Source organism: Crinia signifera, chromosome 6, assembly GCF_055691185.1.
Source record: "Crinia signifera chromosome 6, ASM5569118v1, whole genome shotgun sequence".
Classification (NCBI taxonomy): Eukaryota; Metazoa; Chordata; class Amphibia; order Anura; family Myobatrachidae; genus Crinia; species Crinia signifera.
In genome coordinates, this window is record NC_139222.1 from 275,190,663 (window position 1) to 275,218,545 (window position 27,883).

At 44.1% G+C, this 27,883-nt stretch overlaps 1 protein-coding gene across 4 annotated transcripts in view; it reads right to left on the bottom strand.

Annotated features, from left to right (window-relative positions):
* The window catches only part of LOC146009368 (C-type lectin domain family 2 member A-like), a 70,477-nt gene extending 42,938 nt beyond the window's left edge, over positions 1 to 27,539 (bottom strand). The window contains exons 1-3 of one of the 4 annotated variants that reach the window (XM_083149670.1): positions 26,960 to 27,539; positions 21,266 to 21,310; positions 11,768 to 11,948 (exon numbers count right to left, since the gene is read on the bottom strand). In XM_083149670.1, coding sequence (XP_083005796.1) covers positions 11,768 to 11,792 — 25 coding nt within the window. In that variant the 5' untranslated portion in view covers positions 11,793 to 11,948; positions 21,266 to 21,310; positions 26,960 to 27,539. The other 3 variants (XM_083149671.1, XM_083149672.1, XM_083149669.1) reach the window with 3 other exon arrangements.
* Positions 27,540 to 27,883: the final 344 nt, after the last annotated feature.

Below are 27,883 nucleotides of genomic sequence, written 5' to 3' on the forward strand. Positions count from 1 at the left end.
CGCCCCCTTAATTTGTGAACATTTGTATATGAGAAAGATGGTTAGAATTGTATGAAAGATGGCCTCTATTGCAACTTGAGTTATAGGTGAAATGTGTTAAATAGAGAGCATATGATGTGGAAGGGGGTGTGTATTGTTTTGTTTAATTAAAAAGCAGTTACAGAGTAAGATGTACATTTATAGTGTGGATGGTACAGTGACATTTGTGGGTGTGGGGGGGGTGTGTGTGTGCATGTTGTTTAGGTGTGTGTGTGTGTGCAATAGTATAGTAGGGTGTTTTTGAGTCAGCGGCTTCCCACTGGCGGAGGTCACGACACAGGAAAACAGGAGGCTGGGTAGTGATAGGGGTGTGTGGACATAAGGGGGACTAAAGAGGAGGGTGGGAGATACTGTGCAGCTTCTGCCAGTGGGTGAGGGTCCAGTGTGGCAGTACAGGAGTACAGGATGGTGGCCCTGAGTCAGTGTCTCCTCCTACTGGGTGGGAGTTAGGGTACATGAGAGCAGGAGGCTGGGCTATGAGGCATGATAGGGGCATGTGGCCAAAACAGCGTCAGCGACTCCCCAGTGGTGGAAGTTACGGTTCAGGAGAGCAGAAGCTGGGTAGTGATAGGGGTGTGTGAGTATACGGGGACTAAAGAGGGGCTTAGGGGTGCCGTGAATTGTGGGAGGGGCGTGGGGGGTGCCGTGAATCAAGGGAGGGAGGGGGCGCAGGTGTCCGCGAATCACGGGAGAGGGCGGGGGTCTGCAAAGCGTGGGAGGGGGCGTGAATTGCGGGAGGGGGGGTTGCGAATTGTGGGAGGGGGGGTGTGCAGGGGGTGACGTGAATCGTGGGAGGGGGCATGAATCGTGGGGGTGTGTGCGGGGGGTCCGTGAATTGTGGGAGGGGGGGGCACGGGGCACGATAAATCACCTAGTTGGTTATATATTCTTGTAGAAGGATGGTAGGATGTTGCTGTCATTCAGAATGCATTTACATAAACAGTAATAGTAGCAGTAAAAGATCTGACTTAAAACACCTACAGTAAAACAGAACAGGTGTTATATATTATTCAAAGAATTGGTTGATGTGTAGGTTGTGTAGTTGTCACTGTAAAAAAATTGCTACAAGAAAAAATCAACACAGAAAGGTCAACACATGTAAATGTTGACATAAGTGTGGCACTTCATTGGTGTCCATGTCGACACATGAGAATGAATATGAAAACATTCAAAAAAGAAAAATAAATCTTCAAAAACTCATGTCAACCTTTTTCATTGTCGACCAAAGCCGTGTCAGTGTTTTGCATGTGCCATTTAATCCTGGGGTTGCCGTGAATCGCGAGCGGGGGTGGGGGGAGAGGGAGGAGGTGAGGTGTGTCCGCGAATCACGGGAGGAGGGGTCGTGGGTGGATGCCGTGAATTGCGGGAGGGGGGGGGTGTGGGTGCCGCGAATTGTGGGAGGGGGGGACTCGGGGGTTGCAGTGAATCGTGGGAGGGTGGGTCGCAGGGGCGGGGGGTTGCCGCAATGACAGGGGGGGAATCGCGGTAGGGGGGTTCGCGGGGGTGGGGGGTACCGCGAGGAAGGGGGGGCCTGGGGGGTTGGCACAAATCATGGGAGGGGGGTTGCGGGGGTGCCACGAATCGCAGGAGGGGGTGTGTCACAGGGTGGGGCCGCAAATCGTGGGAGTCGCCGCGAATTGGGGGGGGTGCTGTGAATCGCGGGAGGGGGGTCGCCGGGGGGTGCCGCGAATCGCCACAAGAAAAAATCAACACAGAAAGGTCAACACATGTAAATGTTGACATAAGTGTGGCACTTCATTGGTGTCCATGTCGACACATGAGAATGAATATGAAAACATTGAAAAAGTGAAAAATAAATCTTCAAAAACTCATGTCAACCTTTTTCATTGTCGACCATAGCCATGTCAGTGTTTTGCATGTGCCATTTAATCATGGGGTTGCCGTGAATGGGGGGGGACACATTGCTCTGTTTCTGGACTTTCTTCTTAATTTATGGATTACCATCACCTGTGCTTAAACACCTTTCTTATCAATTACCCTGTTTAAAACAGGTGATGACAATCATAAATTAAGATGGAAGTCCACAAACAGAGCATTCTGTCCCTCCTGGAGAGGGTCATGTTGGGAGGTATGGAGGTGTGGGGCGCTCACCTGGTGTGTCTGGTGAGTAGCTGTGTCTTTGCTGTGTAACATGGAGAGGCAGACCCTGGCAGTCTGGCACTGTGGGCTCACTGGGCTGGTTCTCTGTCGTGTGAGTCAGTCATGTGAGTCAGAGGTTCCACCCAGCATTACAGCTTCAGACACACTTTGAGTGACAGATGTAGCCAAATATATAAGAGATATATATATATATAACACAATGCAGCGGCACTCCCACAGGACTATCACCAAAAAAAACTGTCAGACCACACAGAGTGGTCTGACAGTTTATTTTTTTTTGGTGATAGTTCGTGTGGGAGTGCCGCTGCATTGTGTCTTCTATCTGATGGTTCATTTGTACCCTGATGGCACCCGGGCAAATAATTTGACTACAATTGGTGGAGTGCCAGCCAATTGGTTCCGGTTCATATATATATATATATATATATATATATATATATATATATATATATATATATATATATATATATATATATATATATATATATATATATATATATATATATATATATATATATATATATATATATATATATATACATACAAATAAAAAAAAACATACATTTTATAATTATACCATTGTATACTGTTTCAGATTCGGTTTTTCACCATCTATCTATTTTGATATACAGACTCCATCATGTCAGTATGAGATTTATCCTTGTCTGAAGGTATTTGTTATGTGACGTTACTTCTTGTATGGTCTATATTTGATACTTTTCTCTTATGGGTCTATTTTTTATTTTCAAAACCTGACTCATTTCAGTAATTTTAATTGGATCTGCACAACTGGTTATTAACCCCTTCCCGCCGCAGCCTGTTTTTGCCTTCCTGACAGAGCCCTTTTTTTCAAATCTGACATGTATCACTTAAGTGGGGATAACTTTTTTTTGCTTTTACTTATCCCAGTGATTTTGAGATTGTTTTCTCGTGACACATTGTACTTCAAGTTAGTGGTAAATTTTCGTCGATACAGTCTGTGTTTTTTTGTGAAAAATACCAAAATGTCGTAAAAAAATGGAAAACTTTGCAATTTTCAAAATGTTAAATTTTCTGCTTGTGAGACAAATAATCATACCACTCAAAATAGTTAATAACTAACATAGACCATATGTCTACTTTATGTTGCCATCATTATTTCAACCTCCTTTTAATTTTTTTGGACACTAGGAGGCTTAAAATATGAATAGCAAATTCTCAAATTTTCAAGAAAATTTCAAACACTGATTTTTTTAGGGACCAGTTCAGTTCTGATGTGACTTTGAGGGACTTGTATGTGAGACACCCCCATAAATGATGCCATTTCAAAAACTGCACCCCTCACAGTATTCAAAACAGCATTTTGGAAGTTTGTTAACCCTTTAGGTGTTTCACAGGAATTAAAACAAAGTGTAGGTGAAATTTCAAAATTTCATTTTTTTTGCAGATTTGTAATTTTAATACATTTTTCAAAGGAACACAGTAGATTTTACTAGAGAAATGTGACCCCATTTTGCAAACTACACCCCTCTGGGAATTCATCTAGGGGTATAATGTACATTTCAAACCCCCAGGGGTTTCACCAATTGTGGTACAACTGGGCAGTGAAAATGAAAAATTAAATTTTTTACACAAAAATGCAGTTCTGGCTCAAAATTTTTCATTTTCACAAGGAATGAAGGAGACAAAGCACCCCAAAATCTGTGCCCCAATTTCTCCCGAGTACGGCAATGCTTCATGTGTGACCAAAAAATGGCAGGACTCAGAAGGGAAGGAGTGATATTTGGATTTTGCAGCACAGATTCTGGTGGAATGTTGGTGGGTGCTATGTCGCATTAGCAAGACCCCCAAAGCACCAATACAGTGGAACCCCCCACAAGTGACCCCATTTTGCAAACTACACCCCTCAGGAATTCATCTAGGGGTATAGTGTACATTTCAAACCCCCAGGGGTTTCACCAATTTTGATACAACTGGGCTGTGCAAATGAAAAATTACATTTTTTTACACAAAAATGCAGTTCTGGCTCAAAATTTTTCATTTTCATAAGGTATGAAGGAGAAAAAGCACCCCAAAATCTGTGCCCCAATTTCTCCCGAGTACGGCAATGCCTCACATGTGACCAAAAAATACCAGTTGGGTGCATGGCAGGACTCAGAAGGGAAGGAGTGATTTTTGGATTTTGCGGCTCAGATTCTGGTGGAATGAATGGTGGGTGCTATGTGGCATTAGCAAGACCCCCGAAGCACGGTGAAATGATGAACCTAATAATCCATAGATGTGTGGTATATTTTAAAACACTCCTTTATACATAGGCCGGGTTTGTCGGGGCAAGTGTCACACTGGAAAATAGTTTGCTTTCTTATTCCCTTTTTATAGCAAACTTTGCACCTTTTTTGTGTCCTGCCCTTTTTTCCAGTGGAGGGGATTTCATCAGGAAAATGCTGCCCTGGTACAATACGGGGGCCAGTACTAGAAGTACTGGGGCCCTCTGCCTGCTGGTTCCCAAATATTAGGCCCTTTATGACTTCCTCTTGAAAGTGCATAAATGTCCCCCTCTGGCTGGTAGAACGGAATAGCACGTAAGCGTTATACAGTGCCATCTGGATGATATACACGGCCAGCTTCTTGTACCAGATTTTTGTTTTCCGCAGGGCACTGTACGGCTTCAGTACCTGATCTGAAAGATCCACTCCGCCCATGTACTTATTGTAATCCAGGATACAATTAGGTTTTGAGGTGTGGGTACTGGTACCTCGTACAGGGACGGAGGTGGTACTGTCTCCGTGAATTGTTGTCAGTATAAGGACATCCCTCTTGTCCTTATATTTGACCAACAACATATTTTCGGTGGATTGTGCCCTGCTTTCACCCCTTCTCATTACTTGGGCAATGTGCGTTTTTGGGAGGCCTCTTTGGTTCTTGCGCACAGTACCGCAAGCTGCTGTACCTCTTGAACCAAGGGCCTTAAACAGGGGGATGCTAGTGTAAAAGTTATCCACATAGAGGTGATAATCTTTATCCAGGAAGGGGTGCACTAAATCCCAGACAATTTTTCCACTAACACCTACGAGGGAGGGGGGGCATTCTGGCGGTTCAATTCTTGAATCCTTCCCTTCATATACCCTAAACCTGTGAGTGTACCCTGAGGTGCTTTCACACAGCTTATACATTTTTATGCCATACCTTGCCCTCTTATTGGGAAGGTACTGGCGGAATTTAACCCTTCCTTTAAAATGTATAAGGGACTCGTCTATGCAAATGAATTTATCTGGGATGTACATCTCTGCAAATTTGGCACTGAAATGATCAATGACCGGCCTGACTTTGAATAGCCGGTCAAAGGTGGGATCATCTCTGGGTGGGCACTGTGCATTATCGTTGTAATGCAAAAATTTAAGGATTAACTCAAAACGAGTCCGGGTCATGGCCATACGGTAAAGTGGGGTGCTGTACAGAACATCTGTACTCCAATATTGCCTAATTTCTGGCTTTTTTACTATGCCCATATGAAACACCAGACCCCAAAACGTCATCATCTCTACTGCATCTACAGGGGTCCACCTAGCAAATGATGACGTGGGGTTTTGAGCAATAAACTGCTGGGCATATAAATTAGTTTGGTCCACCATTAAATTTATAAAATCATCAGAGAAAAATAATTTGAAAAAGTCAATTTCTCTGAGACCTGTGGAATCAAATTGGATTCCTGGGATGGCCAAAAACTCAGGAACCTGGGGCTCAAAATTGTCTGGTGGTGGGGTCCATACGAGATCAATTATTGGGGGGGGGGGGTCTCAGCTGCTCTACGGGGGCGTCTTTGAGGGGGTCCCTCATCACTAGAGGAGGAAGAGGAGCTTAAGATGAATCCTTCAAATTCCCCGCTTGCATCACTGGCTGTGTCAGAGTCAGAGGCAAGCATGGCATATGCCTCCTCCGCTGAATACATTCTTCTGGATGACTGGGATGACATTTGGGATGCCATTTTTATTTTTGTGTTTCTGGTAGTGAAATGTTTCAACACGTGTATAGTGTAGGGGGGGTACAAACTTTATTTCAACCCGGGGAGGTATGTAGTGTGTAGTGTGTATGTAGTGCAGAAAAAAAAAAAAAAAAAGGTCCTGCGCCAAAAATTGAGCACAGATGTTGGTCAGTAACGTCCGTCACTGAACAGCGCTCAAAGGCAACAGGAATTTGATCAAAAAAATAAATAAATAGATCAACCCTGTGCCGAAAAAGCTGATCAGTGATGTACGTCACTGATCAGCGCACAGTGGCCACAGGACACCCACAAAATCACAGTGTGTGTAAAAAAAAAATTAAAAAAAGACCCCACAGCACCCTCAAAAAAAAAAAAAAAAAGGTGATCACTGATGCGACACTGATGCGACACTGATTACCAGTGAGGGGCAGCAGGTGCACAACCTTTGGTGCAACTGACAGTGCAACTGGCAGCAACTGACAGATATATTAAAAAAAAAAAACCTGCACCCCCAAAAAGTTGCTGATCAGCACAGATATACTGATCAGCACAAAAGGGGGGGCAGCAGACACAAAATATAGCACTCTCACTATCTCTCACTATCTCTCACTATCTCTCACTATCTCTCACTATCTCTCACTCTATGACACTGCAGCAGCAGCACTGACAGGTATATATATAAAAAAAAAACATGCACCCACAAAAAGTTGCTTATCAGTTAATTTATACTGATCAGCACAAAAGGGGGGGCAGCAGTCAGTTGCACACGCAACACAGCTGTATATATATTAAAAAAAAAACCAGCACCCCCAAAAAGTTGCTGATCAGCACAGATATACTGATCAGCACAACAGGGGGGGGGGCAGCAGACACAAAATATAGCACTCTCTGTCACTATCTCTCTCTATCTCTCTCTATCTCTCTCTATCTATAACTCTATCACACTGCAGCAGCACAACACAGGAAGTCACAAGAAGTAACAAGATCCAGGAAGCATCCAGCACGCTACAAGCAGTGATCAGGTAAGTATTTGCAAGGATCAGGTCAGTATATCACGGCAGATAGGCACGGTGACCGCACTGCACGCAATTCCAGACCGGAATGGCGTCTGCAGTGCAGTCACCGTTAGTTTAAATCACCCTCCATGGCTGTGATTGGTCCGTCGGACCGACGAACCAATCACGGCCTTTGGGGGCGGGTGGGGTGAGGTGGGGTGACACCAGTGTCACCCTTACACCCCGTGGTGATTGGTGCTGTACTTTACAGCACCAATCACCACCGATCCCTGTGTCACCGGCGAACGTTATTCGCCGGTACACAGAAAACGCTGTAATTGGCTGTTCACATTTGAACAGCCAATCACAGCGATCGCCGACGGGGGGGCCGCATCGCAGCCCCCCCTGGGCATGCAGGGACATGTCTGCTGTCAGGGACAGCAGACATCTCCAAACTGTCACCGCGTCTATAGACGCGGTGACAGTTTAAAGCCATGACGTACATTTATGCCATGCGTCGGGAAGTACATCCCGGCCATGACGTAAATGTACGTCAAATGTCGGGAAGGGGTTAACCACTATTGGAATGTTAACTAAGAATATGCCCCTGAATCTTTTTGGTTCATTACCAACTTAAGTTCAGTTTTTGTTAAATTCATTGTATGATTATTTCCCTCCTTTTGTCCTCCTCTCCTTCTGCATCATGCTCTTATTCAGCATACATTTATTCATTGCATTTTATTATGTAAATCATATTTTCAGTGTCAATTGGCTTTCTGCTATCTAAGCCCCTGATGAAGTCACGTAGTTGACGAAACGCGTTGGGCCTATCATACTTTTGGAAAGACCAAAGCTTGAAAATAATTCTCAAAGCTTGAAAATAATTCTCAACACGTGTTGTATTAAATGTTTTTTTTTTTTATCTGTGATTCATATACTGCCCATGGGGCATTGTTTTATTAAATTACAACTTTTGTTTTAATGGAGTATAAATTTCCTTAGCGCACCCTGAACATTTCTTCTCTTATCTCTTAAAACTCCACGGGTTCCCGCCTAACAGGGGATCCTCAGAGGTGCTGGTATTAATTCTGTTTGCACGGTTGGGTTTTTTCCTCCTTTGCATATATATTATATATGTAGACTCCCATATGTATCCAAACTTCGGAAACCATGAGAAAAAGAGGCGGCACTCAAATGGATCGTTCAAAGGTGTTTTAAATGCATAAAAGCTTAATGTGATCCATTAGACAGACGACGTTTCAAGACCTGTGTAGTCTTTTCATCAGGTCAGGTATCAAAGTATAATAGCATGTGTGCTGTGCAAAATGAAATGTTTTGCACAGCACACATGCTATTATACTTTGATACCTGACCTGATGAAAAGACCGCACATGTCTTGAAACGTCGTCTCTCTAATGGATCACATTAAGCTTAAATACAGTATCATAGTTTGTGGAACAACCTATTAAATACTGTATACATCTAACTACTATTTAAGAATTTAATTGTTTTATATACAGTTTTCCAAGTGAAATATACTTTCTGTAAGTTATTTATACAGTATGATCCTTACTTACAGCCAGGGGTGCAACAAGAGAGGAGGAGGCCTGTGTGCAGCCTCCATCCGGACCGCCTTCCCCCTCAGCTATAGACTCTGGGCACTATGAGACCCAGAATGTAGAGCACAATTCTCTGTTAATTTCCTCCTGCGCATGCATATAACACAGGAAACATTGTTACTGTACTGCTGCAGCTGTCAACGTTGGACTCTGAAGGGTACGTATTGAAAAAAATGGGTGTGTAAATGGGGCAAATAACTGGACACACGTGGGGGTTCATGGGTCATTTGCCTGGGTCTTCCTCTTTGACCTATATGACGTCTGGGCAGAAATATGGAGGAAACCCCCAGAAGGGTGATCGGAAGCAATGGCAATCACATCAACAGTTGCTGAGCTGCGCCACATGCTCCTGCAAGATAGGGATAGACAGGTAACACACTGGCAACTCCACCACTCCAGAGGACTGTAAACATTGCTTTTAACAAAATGTATCTGCCAACACCATAATCTGGGTAGTCTTTTCCATAGCCAGAGGACTCCTGGTCCCTCCTTGTTTGTTGATATATGCCACCCCCATAGCATTATCCACCTGTCTCTGAGAAGATCCTGTGCTTGGACCAAAACACAGATGACTGCTCTCAGTTCTAGCACTTAATAGACAACATTCTTTCTTCCAGTGACCCATCACCTTAGAACTGGGAACCTAGAACCACTACACCCCAACCCTGGAGACCGGAATCTGTAGTAACTAGAGTCTATTTCCAGGGAGAGAATTGACAACCCCTGGACCTGTTGCATGTGCAGAGCCACCAAACCAGGGATTGTCATAATTGTACAGATACAGTGGCGTAACTATAGTGGCGGCTTCCTCTAGCATCCTTAAAAATTGTCTGCAGTATGGGGACAGCCATTTTCTAAGAGTCACTTTTCATTATAGCAGGAGGAGCCGGCGCCGGGAGAGACGGGACCGTGACCGCAGATGCGGCCGGGCAGGTACGGTCATAGTGCAGAGGGGGGGGGGGGGGAATTGGTGGCGAGGGGCACAATTTATGTAGTTTCGCCCCTGTACAGATAGGGGAAAAAATGTCAATCTAAACAGGGATCCAACCCCCTTCAGCGCTGAAGAATGTAGCTGCATGCCATGTCATTTGGACACCCTGTGTAAAGACAAAAACATCTGTACTAGGGACTGCAACTCCCTGATTCCCACTGACTCACAGTGTTGAACAGAAGGCCCCAAAACACCATCTTCTGTTCTGGAACCAATTTGGATGGTGCAGTGAAAACTCCTAAGGGCAAAACCCAGAACTGAAAATGCCATGAACCAACTGCAAAACGCAACATTTTGTGGTCTCATTCACAAATAGGTACATAAAGAAATCCTACTGTAAGTACTTAAAAAAATCTCAATTAACTACACTACTCTAGCAACTTTAATAAGAAACCAAAGCAAGAAATCTACAATACCACACTTCCCAGCCTCTGGCCTTTCTCAACTATACCACACTTCCCAGCCTCTGGCCTTTCTCAACTATACCACACTTCCCAGCCTCTGGCCTTTCTCAACTATACCACACTTCCCAGCCTCTGGCCTTTCTCAACTATACCACACTTCCCAGCCTCTGGCCTTTCTCAACTATACCACACTTCCCAGCCTCTGGCCTTTCTCAACTATACCACACTTCCCAGCCTCTGGCCTTTCTCAACTATACCACACTTCCCAGCCTCTGGCCTTTCTCAACTATACCACACTTCCCAGCCTCTGGCCTTTCTCAACTATACCACACTTCCCAGCCTCTGGCCTGTCTCAACTATACCACACTTCCCAGCCTCTGGCCTTTCTCAACTATACCACACTTCCTAGACTCTGGCTTTCTCAACTATACCACGCTTCCCAGCCTCTGGCCACCTTCTTTTTCAATAAATCCAACAGAGAATCAACCTAACCTCCCAAAGTCACTGGGAGTGTGGGCATGAATACATCCACTAGGACTAGATGGAGCCTCTATTATCCAGGTATGCTTCACTGTGCCTCCTGTTCCACCCTTAGAGGTAACCGGAGAACCCATAAAGCAACCCCTGCTTATGCAATTTCCTTGCCACAGAAACCACCTTTGGTCACCAAGTAACACTGATACAGTAAGCTGTAGCACCAGTCATAGCTGCAGCCTCCGTGAATACGGCTAATACAGGGGACTTTATTTAATATCCTATGGTCCCAGCACACCCGTGGATGCCTGTAATGCTCTTCCAGGGCCCAGTTCAGACTTAATTAATCAATAGGGTGATTATACTGCAGACTGGGGCAATAGGACCAGGTGGGGTGCAGCGCAGGTGCTGGCACAATAGATTATGCTGGGATAGGAGCGCTTCCTGGGATTGCCAGTCACTGGGTCAGGGATGCCAGAAATCGAGATTGTGTGAGAGCTGCAGCTGATTCTGCCACCGAGGCTGTGATTGCTGGCACTGGCAATATGAAAAGATAAATATGAGCAAAAAATTGGTGGTGGTCGTGGTGGGGAGGTGCACTACTGTATGAGCCTCGGGCGGATGGAACGTTTAATCTGACCCTACCAATACCGGCTACCGGTAATGCTCCCTATACCTCCCCTTCGAGCTTTGATGCCAGAAGGGGGTTCAAGCTCTAAGATTAATGTAAAACTTTAAGAAAGAAAAAAAAAACAACTATATTCTCTTATTGCCTGGCATCAAAACAAATATCTGCAGAGCTAAGGGAAAGGGGAGGGTATATACCGTAATTGCTTTAATGAATATTACTCGGCCCCTCCCTCATATCCCTGTTTCAATGGTTCCCAGATAGGATGAAATATTAATGTTTAGCTGTCTGTTGTCTGTTTCATGTGTATAGAGGACAGGGGAGCTTTCAGCAAGGCTAATATATATATATATATATATATATACATACATACATACATACACACAAACAGAGTGGAGGTGGCACACGATCAAAGAAATGACACTCTCAGACCCCCAAGGTCAGGTCAACGTTTCGAAGCTTTATTCACGCTTCTTCCTCAGGACCAGCAATACAAAAAACCACAGTGCAAAATGACAAATATATACATACATACCAGCACGCCCTCCGTCGCCCGGCATTCACCACGCTCGTCCTGGAGTGACGTCATCAAACCCGGCCAGGTCAGTCACGTCAGCGCCCACAGGCGTCATGACATTCCCCCTCCTCCGGATCGCCCGCACTACACGTCCAGGCTTCACTGCGTTGTATGGTTGCCGCGGCAACCAGAGCTGCGTCTAACAAAAAGAAACAGGGACATTGAAAAAGTGAAAGATAAAAACATGTGTAAACCTCACATTGCTAAATATCAAAACATCAGCGTTAAATCAGAATTCTCTTAAGCACATGCATTACATAAAAATATCAAGAAACAAGATCATAGAGTAATAGTGTACCCAAATATTACGGAGCATTGCTTATAGAAAACCACCGCACTGACAATGTAAACAAAGGCATGACAGAGAGGTGGCACACAAGGATATCATGACAGAATATAACACTATGCAGAGTGCATATGTGCTAAATAAAACAGTGAAGACCAGCGGATTCATTTAACCCCCTAGGCGCCAGTGTCCCCAACCTGTGGATCCACTGGGCCTCACACCGGAGGAGTTTCAACGACCTGTTACCCCCTCTGATCGTGGCTGGTACATGATTAATAATAATGTATCTTAACATGGGAATGGTATGTTTAGCGGTAACAAAATGCCGTGCCACAGGCTGATCACTCTGCCCTTTAATAAGAGCAGCTTTAATCGAAGACCTGTGGCCGGCCATCCTCTCACGTAAGGTACGTTCTGTTTTGCCGACATAGTGCAACCCACACGGACACGTGATCATGTAGACAATGAACCGTGTCATGCAGGTTACCCTATGTCGGATGGTGTAGCGTTTGCCGCTATGGGGGTGACAGAAAGAATCGGCTTTAGTTAAGGACCGGCAAGTGATACACCCCAGGCAGCGAGAGCATCCCGGGTGTTGTGACAAGAATTGTTCACTGCTGGATGATTTAAGAAGGGCAACATCAGACTTGACCACATAGTCCCTAATGTTCTTACCCCTTGTGTAACAGGGCATGATCTGATTCCCAGACAGATGTAAGGCCTGGTCAGACTGGATGATGGGCCAATTGCGTTTAATCCTGTTAATACCAGTACTAGCTGTACTGAAATGATTCACCCACTGCAATTCATTTGACACTCCCTTCTTAGGTTTTTGTTTGAGGAGCTCAAGCCTGGGGATGGAGAGTGCTTTGGTTTTAGCTTTAGTAAGTAATTCTCTATCATAGCCTCTCTGTGAAAACCGCAACAACATATACATATACACACACAGGAGAAACCGCACACCGTAGTGGATTAAATTTCTGGGTGCCAAATTACATATGCATTACATAAACTGGTCTCTACCTGTGAGGTAGATAGTAATCAGCACACCAATATGGATGAAGAAAAACAGCTTATATTTAAAAAATAAGCACATGGCAGCATATTATAAAAACATTGAAAAAGGTGCAGGTCAAAATTTTCAAAGACATACATCTCCCTAACAATATCACTGTGAATCAAGGGGAAGAACCTGTCACCAGTAGCCAGAGCCAAGTACCCGACAGCCTGTTTCGGTGGTCACGCCACCTTCATCAAGGGTATAATAATGAGAGATCATGCTGCCGTTTAAATAGAGCCCCCAGTGCCACCAAAATCAATTCAACTTACCGCACCTGTGTTAGTACTAGACCCGGCTGAACAGCTGATTGTCTCACCGGCGCAGTGGAACGCAGGAAGCATCTGTGGAATGCACATCCGCTTCCGGTCCCCGGCGCCAGGAGTGAAGAAAAGAAGATGAATAGAGCAGATACACATAGCTGCTCACAGAGACACTGTCAGCACGATCCGTAAGAGACCACCGCGGTGCACACCCATCAGTGCACACAGCGTTGCCAGCTCATCGGATCAACGGACGTTGACGTCACTGATTAATGCTGGAACGCACAGTCTGGCCATGGAACGCATGGCCATGACTCTGGCGCCAGTCAGATGCATATAGGGATTAGTAGTATATCTAAAACAGCTGTAAAATTGGGTGAAGGCAATGTACTACAGGTGCATGAAATGGTATAGAACTTTGGGTAAGGCGACAACTCAGGACCCCATAAGTTGAATCCTCTACCGTGAAGGTGTCCCCATAGATGGATACCAATAAGATAGCTATATAATAGTAAAGCCATAACCTTGAAACCCAACCACACAAAATAGTGTGACAATGGTACAAGATATACATCAGTGTCATAAAGCGACCACAAAGAAGAAATGAAGAAAAAGCAAAGCAGAAAAATAATGTATATATACATAGCAGGAAATATGAAGAAAGAGTGGCCCTCAAGCCAGTAGAATGGATACCCAATATCACATAACAAGGTAAATACACAATATGTTACATCATACTTGCCTACCCTCCCGGAATGTCCGGGAGGGTCCCGCAAATCGGGTCCCCCGGGAAGGGGGGCAAGTCTCCCGCATTTCCCTACAGCCCCGGCTCCCCCTCTCCCCGCGGTCTAAAAACTATGACTTTCGCGGGTCCGCGGGGAGGGGGCGGGGCTAAATGACAATTCGCGGCATTTCGCGGCATTTTTAGCCCCACCCACGGACCCGCAAATTGAGGCTTCAGCCAGTCATGGGGGCGGGGCTTGATGACATCACCCATGCCCCGCCCCCAAAACGAAGCCTCTACCCGCCCCCTTTCACTCCTCTCCGGGCTTCTCCCGGAAAGGAGTATGCCAAAGTCGGCAAGTATGTGTTACATACAACTGCAGTCCCACTACAAAAATACATTGAGGTTTAGTTCCTCATTTAAACCTGCTGGTGCCAATGAGTCCAGATTGTAAATTAATTCACTTTCCTTTTGTAACAGTTTTAGATGGCGAAAAATTCACATGTCACCTCATCAATCCATCCATTAGTGACACCGATAGACAATATGCCATCAAGCTCTACCGAAGGGCTTTGGAGCAGACCGGGTCTGCCAGTTGACGTTTTACTTCTGCGGTGTAATCACTAAAGTTCATAATACCAACTCCTCCCCCTTTATCAGCTGCACGAACAATAATTGCTTTGTTGTTCTTTAGCAAATTGATAGCACCCCTTTCTTCCTTGGTGATATTAGAGTAGGAAAATTTTTGTTTGGACATAAATGGAATAAGGTCTCGTTTCACTAGTCTAATGAAGGTCGCAATAGATGCGTTTGAACACAGGGGGTCAAATGTGCTTTGTTTTTTAAATACCTGTGAGGTAGGGGGAACTGGGTTGTTTAGAGAAGTAATCTTTGAGTTTAAGTTGACGGTGGAACTTATGTAGCTCCACCTCACAATCAAAAGTTTAAACTTTAGTCAGGATTAATCAGGCTAGGTTCAGTACCTCCCAACTGTATTTTGGTTATGTGTGATATCACTAGCCTTTATACAAACATCAGCCATGAAGCAGGGTTGGAGGCGATCAAACGCATGTTAACACAATATCCATCTTATAATGGTCCTCCCGTTGAGTATTTTTTGTTGCTGATTGATTTCATTTTGCATAAAAAATTATTTTTTGTTTGACAATTCTTTTTTTTTGCAGTTACAGGGCACATCGATGGGCTCAAACACGTATGCAAATTTGTTTATGCACGATTATGAAACAGCACATATTTTACACAACCGGTCTTTTTCACATCTTACGTTAGATTTATTGATGATATTTTCTTTTTATGGACGGGAGGCCCCGAAAAGCTGGATTTGTTTATGAAAATGTTAAATGAGATACCAGGCACCATCAGATTTTCATACATCAGCAGTCCCACTAATGTTTGTTTTCTAGATGTTGACGTCAGAATTGAAGACCATTGTTTTCGTACTTCTATTTACAAAAAAACAACGGACACCAATTCAGTTCTTAGAGCTGAAAGTTTCCATCCATCACCTCTGAAACGCGGGTTGCCATATTCCCTGTTATTGAGGGTGGTACGGATCACCTCAGTGAGGGATGAACTTCCGGGTGCACTACAAGAGATGGGCAATGACTTTATTGAAAGAGGGTATGACAAGAAGGAAGTTAAGGAAGCCATCGATTAATGTATGTTACTGGAGAGAAACAACTTATTGTCCCAACCGAAAAGAGACAAAACTGTCTCCCGCATGATTTTTCCAACCACCTACTCTATAGCATCTACCAAATTGCGTGATTTGGTTCTTCAGCACTGGCACATATTAGAGACTGACCCTGTGATGAGCAGATTTTGCCATGAGAAACCGCTTTTTGATTATAAACGCAGCAGTAATCTCAGAGACCAGATTAACTTTTCTGATATCAGCCCATCACCTAGTAGGACCACCTGGTTGGGGGGCAAGAGTGGCGCGTTTAAATATAGTGGCTGTGTGAATTGTCAACACATGATCACGGGAGATCATTTTACACATCCCAAATCTTGAGCCAAGCTTAAACTACATCAGCGTATGTCATGTGACAGTAAATTCATCGTTTATTATTTTATTTATTTACAGTTTCTTATATAGCGCAGCAGATTCCGTTTATGTCATCGTCTGCCCTTGTCAATTCCTATATGTGGGAAAAACGATCCGAATGTTGAAGGAACGAATAGGGATGCATAGGTCATCAATCAAAAAAGTGATGATGGTTCGGGACCCATCTACGCGTCCGGTAGCTCAACACTTCTTTGAGGCAGGTCATACCATCTCGGACTTTAAATTCATGCCCCTGTTCCAAGTCGAAGCTCTAAAAAGAGGAAGCGACCGCCATCTAAAACTCTTACAAAAGGAAAGTGAATTCATTTACAATCTGGACTCATTGGCACCAGCAGGATTAAATGAGGAACTAAACCTCAATGTATTTTTGTAGTGGGACTGCAGTTCTATGTAACATATTGTGTATATACCTTGTTATGTGATATTGGGTATCCATTCTACTGGCTTGAGGGCCACTCTTTCTTCATATTTCCTGCTATGTATATATACACATTATTTTTCTGCTTTGATTTTTCTTTATTTCTTCTTTGTGGTCGCTATATACTTATCGATCATTGTGCACAATTTATGTATTTATCACACTGATGTATATCTTGTACCATTGTCACACTATTGTGTGGGGTTGGGTTTCAAGGTTATGGCTTTACTATTATATAGCTATCTTACTGGTATCCATCTATGTGGACACCTTCACAGTGGAGGATTCAACTTATGGGGTCCCGAGTTGTCGCCTTACCCTCAGTTCTATACCATTTCAGACACCTATAGTACATTGAAAAAGAACCAATGGGCGCTTTCTGTACACTAAAACAATTTAATAAACAATACACAAATCACAAAAGCATAAAACAGTAACCTTGCATGCATGCAAAAAAGAAAAATATTAAAAAACCATTTCAATGCAATTGCATAGTGGTAAAAAATGTAATTTATAGTTACCAAGTCCTGATTGGACGGTGTGGGCGCTGAGATTGGACCGGTGTTACAGTCCTGCAGTTCGTAGGGATTTTTTCCCCAAAAGGCACAATTGTAGTATGGCCAATGATGGGTGAGATCCCAAGTTGAATTGGAGGTGGGCAAACGGATCCCCTCCTCACTTCCCAGGTGCGGATGACCAGTAGTGCTTGGTAGTGTTGGTCTTTTATTGCTAGATAGCACTGTCTCCCACGAGCTTGCTGTGTACGTCAGGCAGGTTGCCGTGCGGTGTCAAATGTTGTACAGCTCCTGCTCCGGCCAGCATGCCGATTGCAGGCTGAAGTACACCAGCTCCTGCGCTTGTACCTCCTTATTGGAGTGCGCGTGTACTCAGCTCTAGTGTGTGCTGGTAGTTACCCAGTCCTCCGTGCATGCGGTGGCTGCGGGGAGATGTTCTGTGCCAGCTGTGTGTGTCTGCAGCAGGGATCGAGTTCCCGGGGGGAAGATACAGCCGATTGGCCGGTAGATGTTGCCGGTCTGGTGCCGTTAGTATGCCCCTCAGATCCTCAGCTGCACTTTGCTTATAGAGAACTCCTCACAAAGATGTGTTTCGCCGCGCTCAGGCGGCTTTGTCAATTCAGTAGTACATTGCCTTCACCCAATTTTACAGCTGTTTTAGATATACTACTAATCCCTATATGCATCTGACTGGCGCCGGAGTCATGGCCATGCGTTCCACGGCCAGACTGTGCGTTCCAGCATTAATCAGTGACGTCAACATCCGATGAGCTGGCAACGCTGTGTGCACTGATTGGTGTGCACCGCGGTGGTCTCTCACGGATCGTGCTGACAGTGTCTCTGTGAGCAGCTATGTGTATCTGCTCTATTCATCTTTTTTTCTTCACTCCTGGCGCCGGGGACCGGAAGCGGATGTGCATTCCACAGATGCTTCCTGCGTTCCACTGCGCCGGTGAGACAATCAGCTGTTCAGCCGGGTCTAGTACTAACACAGGTGCGGTAAGTTGAACTGATTTTGGCGGCACTGGGGGCTCTATTTAAACGGCAGCATGATCTCTCATTATTATACCCTTGATGAAGGTGGCGTGACCACCGAAACAGGCTGTCGGGTACTTGGCTCTGGCTACTGTTGACAGGTTCTTTTCCCCTTGATTCACAGTTATAGTGTTAGAGAGATGTATCTCTTTGAAAATTTTGACCTGCACCTTTTTGGTGTGCTGATAACTATCTACCTCACAGGTAGAGACCAGTATGTATGTGTATATGTATATATATGCGTGTGTGTGTAATATATATATATATATATATATATATATATATATATATAACAACAGTTTATCCCACTGACGAAGTCCGACAAGGACGAAATGCGTTTGGGCGGAGCTAAAGGACGGGAGCTGGTGACACGTGGTGACGCGGCTGGGTCCAGGAGAGAGACTGTTGTACAGCGTGCTACGTTCCAGAAAGCCCCAATTGGTGATATATCTATGCACAATTGTGTTATTGTGATAACACCTGTACGTTTGTGAGTGATTTTTTTCTCTAAGTAAAGATTGATTCTTTTTTAAATTTAAAAATACTACACTATTGTGCGCCTCTTGTCTTTTTCATATATATATATTGATCAATTCATGAACTAAAACCCCATTGTTTATTTGATTAATTGTATACTAAGGTGAGTTAGTTCATTATGGAGAGTGTTGAGTCCTTGTATTTGTATTTATTAAAGCATGTGGTCACAGGCCACTTTCACCCCAACCTGGGAATGGCGAGTGCTGTTTGCACCCCATTCGCAGGGATGGCGAGTGTTGTGGTACTCTGTATGTGTGTATATATGTGGGTTAATTTTTAATTTTTATTAACCTTTGTTACTGTGATCATAGCTTTCTCTTTCACCCCATATGAGCTAATTTATCTGTAACCTGTTACAGCTGCCCCTTTAATTCTAAGTCAGGTGTTGTGTTAGGTGACTGCCTCATCTTTAAAAGCCATAAGGCACTTGGCAGGTGAGCTTTAAACCAGGAAAAAACACATGTCCACTTTAGCTATGATGTGTCAGCAGTTGACAGGCTCTTGAGAAACAAATTGCTAGTGTAGGAAGAAATAAACTTGCAGTGAAATGGGGTCCCTTGGCGATGGGCTGCAAGCTTAAATGCATTGATCAATTCATGAACTAAAACCCCATTGTTTATTTGATTAATTGTATACTAAGGTGAGTTAGTTCATTATGGAGAGTGTTGAGTCCTTGTATTTGTATGTATATATATATATATATATATATATATATATATATATATATATATATATTTGTATATATATATATATATATATATATATATATATATATATATATATATATATATATATATATATATATATACATATATACATATATACATATACACATATATATATACATATATACATATACACATATATATACATATATACATATACACATATATATATACATATACATACATACATATATATATACATATATACATATATACACACACATACATATATATACACACAGGTCGAGTATCCCGTATCCGAATATCCGTTATCCAAATTATTCCGAAATACGGACTTTCCAGAAAGTGAAATTTTTTTTTTTTTTTGCTAAAAACTCACTGGGGACATTTGTAACAGCATCACTGGGGACATGATATGTAACTGGCACTATATATGTGCAAGACAATGATTGCTTGGCATTCAAATTCAGTGCTGAGATTTGTTTCACGTTTTGAAACCTTGTTTTTTGAACAATTAAAATATATTTGTGTGTATTTTATGTGGTAATAAAATATATGTGTGTGTATATTATGTGTTTATACAGCATAAATGCAAGATACTTCAAAATACATCATTGAAATATTAAAATATTCCGAAATACGGAATAATCCGTTATCCAAAATTCTCATGGTCCCGAGCATTTTGGATACGGGATACTCAACCTGTATATATGTGGTGCACAGAGCGCTAACAACCTATTCAGTGATACAGATGATGTGATAGTAAACAAATATTGATTAAAAAATAATAAATAAATTACCACTCCAAGAAGATACAAGGGGCTGCAAAAGTCTCGGGTGGTCACGTTTTTCCGACGTGACCGGTGAAAAGATATAGTCAATAGTAGACGACTGCGCCTTCAGTGTACAATGTAAAAATAAAAATCTTAAAATATATAGTGATATGCGTACCAGAGATACGAGAAAAGATTGCGTGTAGTGATAACTTTCTTGTGTCCGTCTCCTGTTTGGTTCTCCTTGTCCACCGAAACGGAACTCGGATGAAGTATAAGGACCCAGAGAGGAGAGGATAATTTTCAGTTAGGTGCAAAAAATATTTTGCTTAAAGGTGACTGGTGATAAGTGGTGGTTTCCTGCCACCGTGTGGTTAAAACTTAAATTACACCCAGTGTAAAATGTGAAAATGAAAAGATAACTCACATTTGACAGGGGTCCAATGTCAACAGGGACCTCTGCAATCTTTCAATGTTTAGGATACCTTAAACGAAGAGAACCTCCCACCAAGGGGGGTAAGAAAAATCGATAGTGTGATATAGTTTAAAAATAGGGATTTAATGAACAGAATAAAAACATAAGTAATGGACTCGTACAATTATACAGTAAAAAAGAGCTTATCTGGAGTGTGCCTCAAGCACAATGGAGGGTGGAGAATAGTGTCCAGAGTGACCAACGCGTTTCATCCCCTTTATTCTGTTTGGGACTTCATCAAGGGTCAAGTGGCAGGAAACCACCACTTATCACCAGTCACCTTTAAGCAAAATATTTTTTGCACCTAACTAAAAATTATCCTCTCCTCTCTGGGTCCTTATACTGTACTTCATCCGAGTTCCGTTTCGGTGGACAAGGAGAACCAAACAGGAGACGGACACAAGAAAGTTATCACTACACGCGATCTTTTCTCGTATCTCTGGTACGCATATCACTATATATTTTAAGGATTTTTATTTTTACATTGTACACTGAAGGCGCAGTCGTCTACTATTGACTTATATATATATATATATATATATATATATATATATATATATATATATATATATTTTAAAAGTTTTCATCTTATTATTACCTTGCAGAGTCTCCAACATTTTCCTTGTTGGTGATATTGAATAATCTGCAATGAAAGACAAATGACATTGAGGTAAATGCAACACTGACAGAGATACTTCCTGCTTACATCGGCTCATTATACATCAGTGTGTGACACAGTGGTACCCAAACTTTTGGAATCAAGGCACCCTAGCCTAGAGTATTAGAATTCTTTTCACAGCACCTCTACACCTGAAGTTTATTTACTCAGAAATACAGAAAAGAAAAGTACATTGTTTTATATGTCATACTTAGATTTAATTATGTGTTGAAGGAGAAGATTTTTTCCTTTTTCAGATTTTGGGAGTAAATTAATGACAATTATATTTGCTCCCAACCAGTACCAGGTTTTCATTCCATTCCATCCACCAACTATTTAGATTATTAAATGAAAGAGGGAAAAACGTTAAACAGATGGGTCGTTACTGAGAGGGGATAAAGGACAGAGCGGGAAGCGCTCATGAGTCCCAGGTGGGAGGGGTTAAAGGTGAGCTGACACAGAGACGTGACCACAGAATCTGGTGTGAAGTGTTGATGCAGGTGGTGTGTTTTTTCGGGAGACAAAGAGGCTGATTCAGATCTGTTCGCATGCGCAAACCCAGGGAGTGGCCAGTTTAGGCCGGAAGCAGGGGAGGTCCCGGTGTTTCATAGGTGTGCCCATAAAAACACTGGAGGAGCAGACGGCTGATGTCACATAACATCAGTGCCCTCTCTATTTCGACAATCTGCGGCCATAATAAAAGTTAGTCTGGACTGACTTGTTAGCGAATGGGTGAAAAATCATTAGAAGATGAGCGACCATTAAATACATTTTTACCTGTGCGGCCGGGTTAGTGTACACATCCTCTCGCATGTTAGAGAGGGGATTCATGCGCCGGGGCGGTGTTTACATGTTTGCTAGGCTGTGAACATTCGCAGACTAGCAAACAGGTCTGAATCAGGCCCAAATCAGATCATTACCTTAGAGCAGGGGTGGCCAAACCGGTCCTTGAGATCTACCAATGGTCCATGTTTTCCAGATCACCTAGCTGGTGCACAGCTGTAGTCATTACTAACTGTCACATTTTCAAACCTGCTGCATTTATTCCTACTATAGATCCACAGGTTGCCTGGAAAACATGCTGCATTTATTCCTACTATAGATCCACAGGTTGCCTGGAAAACATGCACCGTTGGTAGATCTTGAGGACAGGTTTGGCCACCCCTGCCTTAGAGCATAGGCCGGTGATTTCTCTTCCTGTCTTCTGGTGGTGATACAGTGATGGGGAGCTGCCTGCCAGACTCTCTTCTGAGTATCGTTGGCCGGGATGGATCAGAGGCACAACCTGCGCATGAGTGACAGTGTGGGCGGACCTGCCCTGTGCATCCCAGAAGCATCAGGCAAGTGGCGGCAGGCGGTGCAGGGAAGGAAGATCCCAGCATCTGTGAGGGGAAACATTGTAGGGAGTTTCCTGCAGCCACAGGCGTTTGTGTGGGCGGCGCTTAGCTGACCCGCAAAGCTGCGAATTTCGCAACTTTGGGGGTCAACCAAAATAAGTTCCTATATTACACTGAAACTCCTTACATGTCACTGTGGGGCGGCTTATGTAAATTACTGAGGTGGCCACTGGCCAAGAAAGTCCAGGTGTTCTCAGTGACAGGAAGCGCTACAGAGACCAGTAACACAAGAAATGTCATTTAATGGAAGTCAACATTGGCAGGATCCCTGGGAAACCAGCATTTAGTTAATTTCTGTATAGTGAGGATTTCTAAGGCAGGTTATATTAATGAGCTGGAGGCTACAGTATGTTATGCCTGTCTATTCATGTCAGTGGTCCACCTTATTATAGTGTTTTATGGTGGGGGTGCTACCTTAGAACAACCAACTCTATCACTTCAGAGTTTATTTTAAAGACTATTTTGCACTTTTTCTAAACTTACCTCAGCACTAAATTTATGTTCTACGTTGTAAGTGTATGTGATTTTAACCTCTCGTGTCACTGTTTCTAATGAAGAGGGACATTTACCAAAATGGATTCGTAGAAAAAAGGTGTATTCGTATGGAGAAATACACCTTTATTTTACGAATTTGTATTTTCGGGATTTACAATCCCAAAAATACAACAATTCGTATTCCTAAAGATGGAACATTCGTATTTGTATTTACAAATACGAATGTCTACACCATCGATAGAATACGACAGAAATCACCATTCAAAAGAATGGTGGTTCCTGATGTACTAAGCAGCCGTACTGATAATACGGCTGCTAAGTGGTGTGAAACACCCACGCAAATACGACAGGAAAATACACCTTGCTTTCCCTGTCGTATTTGCTTTAAGCCTGCACGGATCAGTCAGATCCGTGCAGGCTTCAGTGTAAAAAAATAGAAAAATTAAAAAAAAAAAAACAGCGTGGGGTCCACCCAACAGCTGTAACCAGCACCAGGCTGAAGGAGCCGGGGCCAGTAATTAAAAATCAGGGAACCCGACAAATAGGGGTTCCCCGATTTTTAACAACCAGCCCCAGGCTCCAGGTTCGGGGCTGGTTCCCAAAATACGGGGGACAAAATGACTAGGGGTCCCCCGTATTTTAAGAACCAGCCCCAGGCCAAACCAGCCAGCAGGGTAATGTCACAGCCGGGGGACACTTATGATATAAGGTCCCGCGGCCAAAACATTAACCCTACCGACCAGTCAGCCTGGCCAGGGGCCCTGGGGGAGTGGGGACCCCCCTAATGAAGGGGTCCCCCCCCCTCCAGGAATTACCTGACCAGGCTAAAGCCTGGTGCTGTCCTCGATGCCCCTGGGCGGTGGGCATCGAGCTGATTCTGGTGTACAAAATAGAATAATCTATTGTCTAATACTGGGGCACTATGAGTCCCAGCAAGCCTCCCCCGCAAGCTGGGACTTGGAGAACCACAAGTCCCAGCCTGCGGGGCATTAAAGGGCTCGCTGGGTCTTGTAGTGCCACAGTATGAAAAATAGTAAAATAAAACACACTGACACACATTTAAAATAAAACTTTAATACATACAAAGCCCACACATACTAATACTTACCTATCTTCTTTTCGTAGGTAGCCCTGGTCCTGATGTCCTGCAGTCCTGTGTCGGCGTTCTTCTTCATGTCGACGTCCTTCTTCAAGTCGACGTCGCTGTCGGCGATGGTGTCCGGGTCCGACGAAATCCATGGAGGAAGCTGTGGAAGGAAACCATACTCACCTGTCTCGGGGCGACGTAGTCCAGGTAAGGGGTCTTTGCAAAAAAACAAACCGAGAACGCGAAACCAGCCGGACAGCAGGAGCCGCATGGTGTTTGTGTACATCGTGCGGCTCCGCCTCCCGAATGCCGCTATTGGCCACCTTGCGGCCTAGCGGCCAATAAGGAGTCGCTAGGCCGTTTGTCGGGTTCCCTGATTTTTAATTACCGGCCCGGCTCCGTCAGCCTGGTGCTGGTTACAGCTGTGGGGGGTACCCCACGCTGTTTTTTTTTAAAAAATTTTTAATTATTTAATTTTTCTATTTTTTTTACACTTTGCAGCCTGCATGGATCTGACTGATCCGTGCAGACTGCCTGTACGAATTCGTATTAGCGGCCGTATATATGGCCAGCTAATACGAATGGTTACACCATCGGAGGGTTACAAAGCAGTCGTATCTGACTGCTTTGTAATTTCCCCTCCGGAACACGACTTTGCATACGACTGAAACAGTCGTATGCAGCCGTAGGGGAAATACCAATACGAAAAACTAGGTTTTTCATATTGGTACATTTCCCCCATAATGTCTTCTGTCACTGAGTTTCATTGAATAAAAGACAAACAAAAGGGATATTTTAATAAAATGTAATAAAGACGAAAAATGACATGAATTTCATTGAAGGTGTGCATCCAACCCTACAAACTTTCTTCCCCCTCGCATGCCTATGTCTATGAAAGAACTGCAAAGTTTACACAGTTTTATGTCAATAGAGAATGTATGATCGTAGACCATAAAGGAGGAAAATATTGCTGGATTTCCAAAGGACAAATGACAATTAATGAAAGAATATCGTACTGTACATCCATGACTATTACTGTACCTTTGAGTTCCTCTGGATTAAATAATAGCACAGCAGGACAGTCAGTATAATATTGTTGTGCAAAACAAATCAGCCTTTGTCACTTCAGAATGAATTCATCAAGAGAAACAAAGGATCCAGCGGTTATAATAACTATTGTCCTTCTTAGGTAATTAAAGACTAATATTCTGCTGATAAAAGTAAGATTCAAGGTGAAAAGTTACTTTCTTAAATGGACATTCCTATTTTCATTATAGATTCAGACTGGAAATAGACTATGGGGTCGATCCTATTAGCCATGAAGGGTGCAATGTGCTGTTCCAATTCACGGCACCAGATTTAACCAGATCTTGCACCCTTCACTGGCCCCAAATTGTTTAAAATTGCTCACAACCCTATGGAGCTTTGAGCGCTTTTGAGGCGAAATCCGTCCACCGTAAAGTGCGCCCGGTGCCGTGATAATTCTGCAGTAATTGTAGAGAATGGTAATCTAACCTGATTATTTTTAGGAATATGTGGTGGCCGGTGCATGAAGGGAACAGGTTCCCCTTACCTTGACACTTCAGGGGCGACTCAGGTTCATCCGTTCTTCTGTTCTCCGGTGGACGGGAGAGGGACATTTCAATGAAAGGGGACAACGTTCTGCAGTACAATTCAGGTTTATTAGGAGATAAAGGCAACCCGTGCCCACTGACCCTCACGACGCAATAGCACTTGGGGTTTGAGGAACATTAACAAGTAACAACAGTTATGAATATTCACTTTGACCCTTGATATTTATCTAATAGAACAATAAGGCGTGATAACTCGCCACTAAGGCGTTCAACTGCATATTAGGCTCGGTAGTACCGACAACAGGCAACCTAGTCACCCTATGCATTTGCCCACTAAGGCCTACAGGCTCCACGTGTTCAAGGTACCGTGATGGCGTTCTGGGTGAAACACCCCCGCTTTAAGGTTACTACTGGGTCAACGAGTCAACACGGCACCGTCAACATGGAGGCTACATTTGGCATGTACACAAATTAAACCATACATAGTATACCACCACAACAACAATCATAACAGTAAGTACTGACTTATATAACTGGTGCACCAGTGTACCCTCTTAACCAATAACCTGAGGTGACGTCACCCTTTGTATGACTCATTCTAGGTCGACCTGTGCACAGGGGTAATGTCAGTCCGCAGTAGTTACCCAGTTCAAGCAATGGTTCCAGTATTTCCTTTGGAGCAAAGGCCTGCCAACCCAGGATCAGTACAACAGGATTCCCGAAGTAGTTACACCCCTCAATAATAGGGGAGGTGTTCCTAAATTTAGCCACAAGATGGCGTTGTTTCCTTTCAAAAGAGGCCACAGGCCTTAAGCAGTATGGCACAACCTGGGGTAGAGACAGTAAGCCTGAGCGGGGGCTCCTGACTCCTCACTCCGGTGAACAGGATAATGTCTCACCACCCAAGGGTGCTGGGGAGCAGTTCTCTAACCCCTCCTTGGGGATTGCTCTCCGGGCTCTGTTAGGGGCACGTGGGGAGTTGGGGCTGCTGCCGGGGCCAACAGGGCACTAGGTGGGTGTACATAGGTAGGGAGTGACAGGCAGGGGGTGACTGGGTGCGGGCCGAGCGGAGAGATGATACCTTCTTAGCTGGACCAAGTTGCAGGCTCCGGCCCGTCACGTGCTCCCGCTCTTCAACTCAGTCGGCGGCGCTGGAGGTCTCTGCAGCTCCTTCTCTTCTGACCAGGGAGCACACCAGTGTGGGCGCCACAGACACGGCGTTGCCGCACTCCGGGTCTCCTCTGGTCCCTTGAGCGGGTTCCCGTCTCTTCTCCCCAATGTGCTGTCGCTGTCGTCCCGCTGGCGCCGGCGACTCTCGATGACGCGGCTCCCGGCGTCCTCCGTCTCACTGCTGATGTGCGCGGGGGAAATCTGTCACCCGGCGCGGCTCCTTCTACGCGGCTGCAGCACGTCGGCTTCACCAGCCCATCTCCGACTCAGACCTGGGTGCTGTTCCTGTAGGCTGCACGCTGCTGGGGAGGGCAAGACCCATACCGCTCTTCCCAGCATCTTCTCCTCACTAGGTCAGTCTCCACGCCGCCGTCTTCTCTCAACTCCTCCTCTCTCCCAGGGACTTCCTCTCCTTCCTGCCCCCTCTCAGACAATCCCAGGGCACGCACTCCCCTGTTGTCCAAGTCCTGGTGGGAAAACCCTGGGGAATATTAACCCCATGTGTCCCGCGCTGAGGTGCGGATTAATTTAACCCTTGGTGACCCATAAAAGGGTTTTTGGGGGCACCACAAATATTCTAGATGAGATTCTGCAGAGTGATAACGGTCCAGTTTGAGTTACTGCGCAATACATTTATTGTAACTCTTACTGTGTATTAATTTGGGAAATGTCATTGATTGTGTGAACTTTGTTATTTCCTTTCTTCAAACAATAAAATTGTTTAATAAACCTTTAAAGAAAGAGAAGCTGCAACATAAAGGTCAGAGAAATTCTAACTTCCCTGATAGTTACATTGGAATTCTGACCGCCGTCATCTGCATGTATCCCTAATACA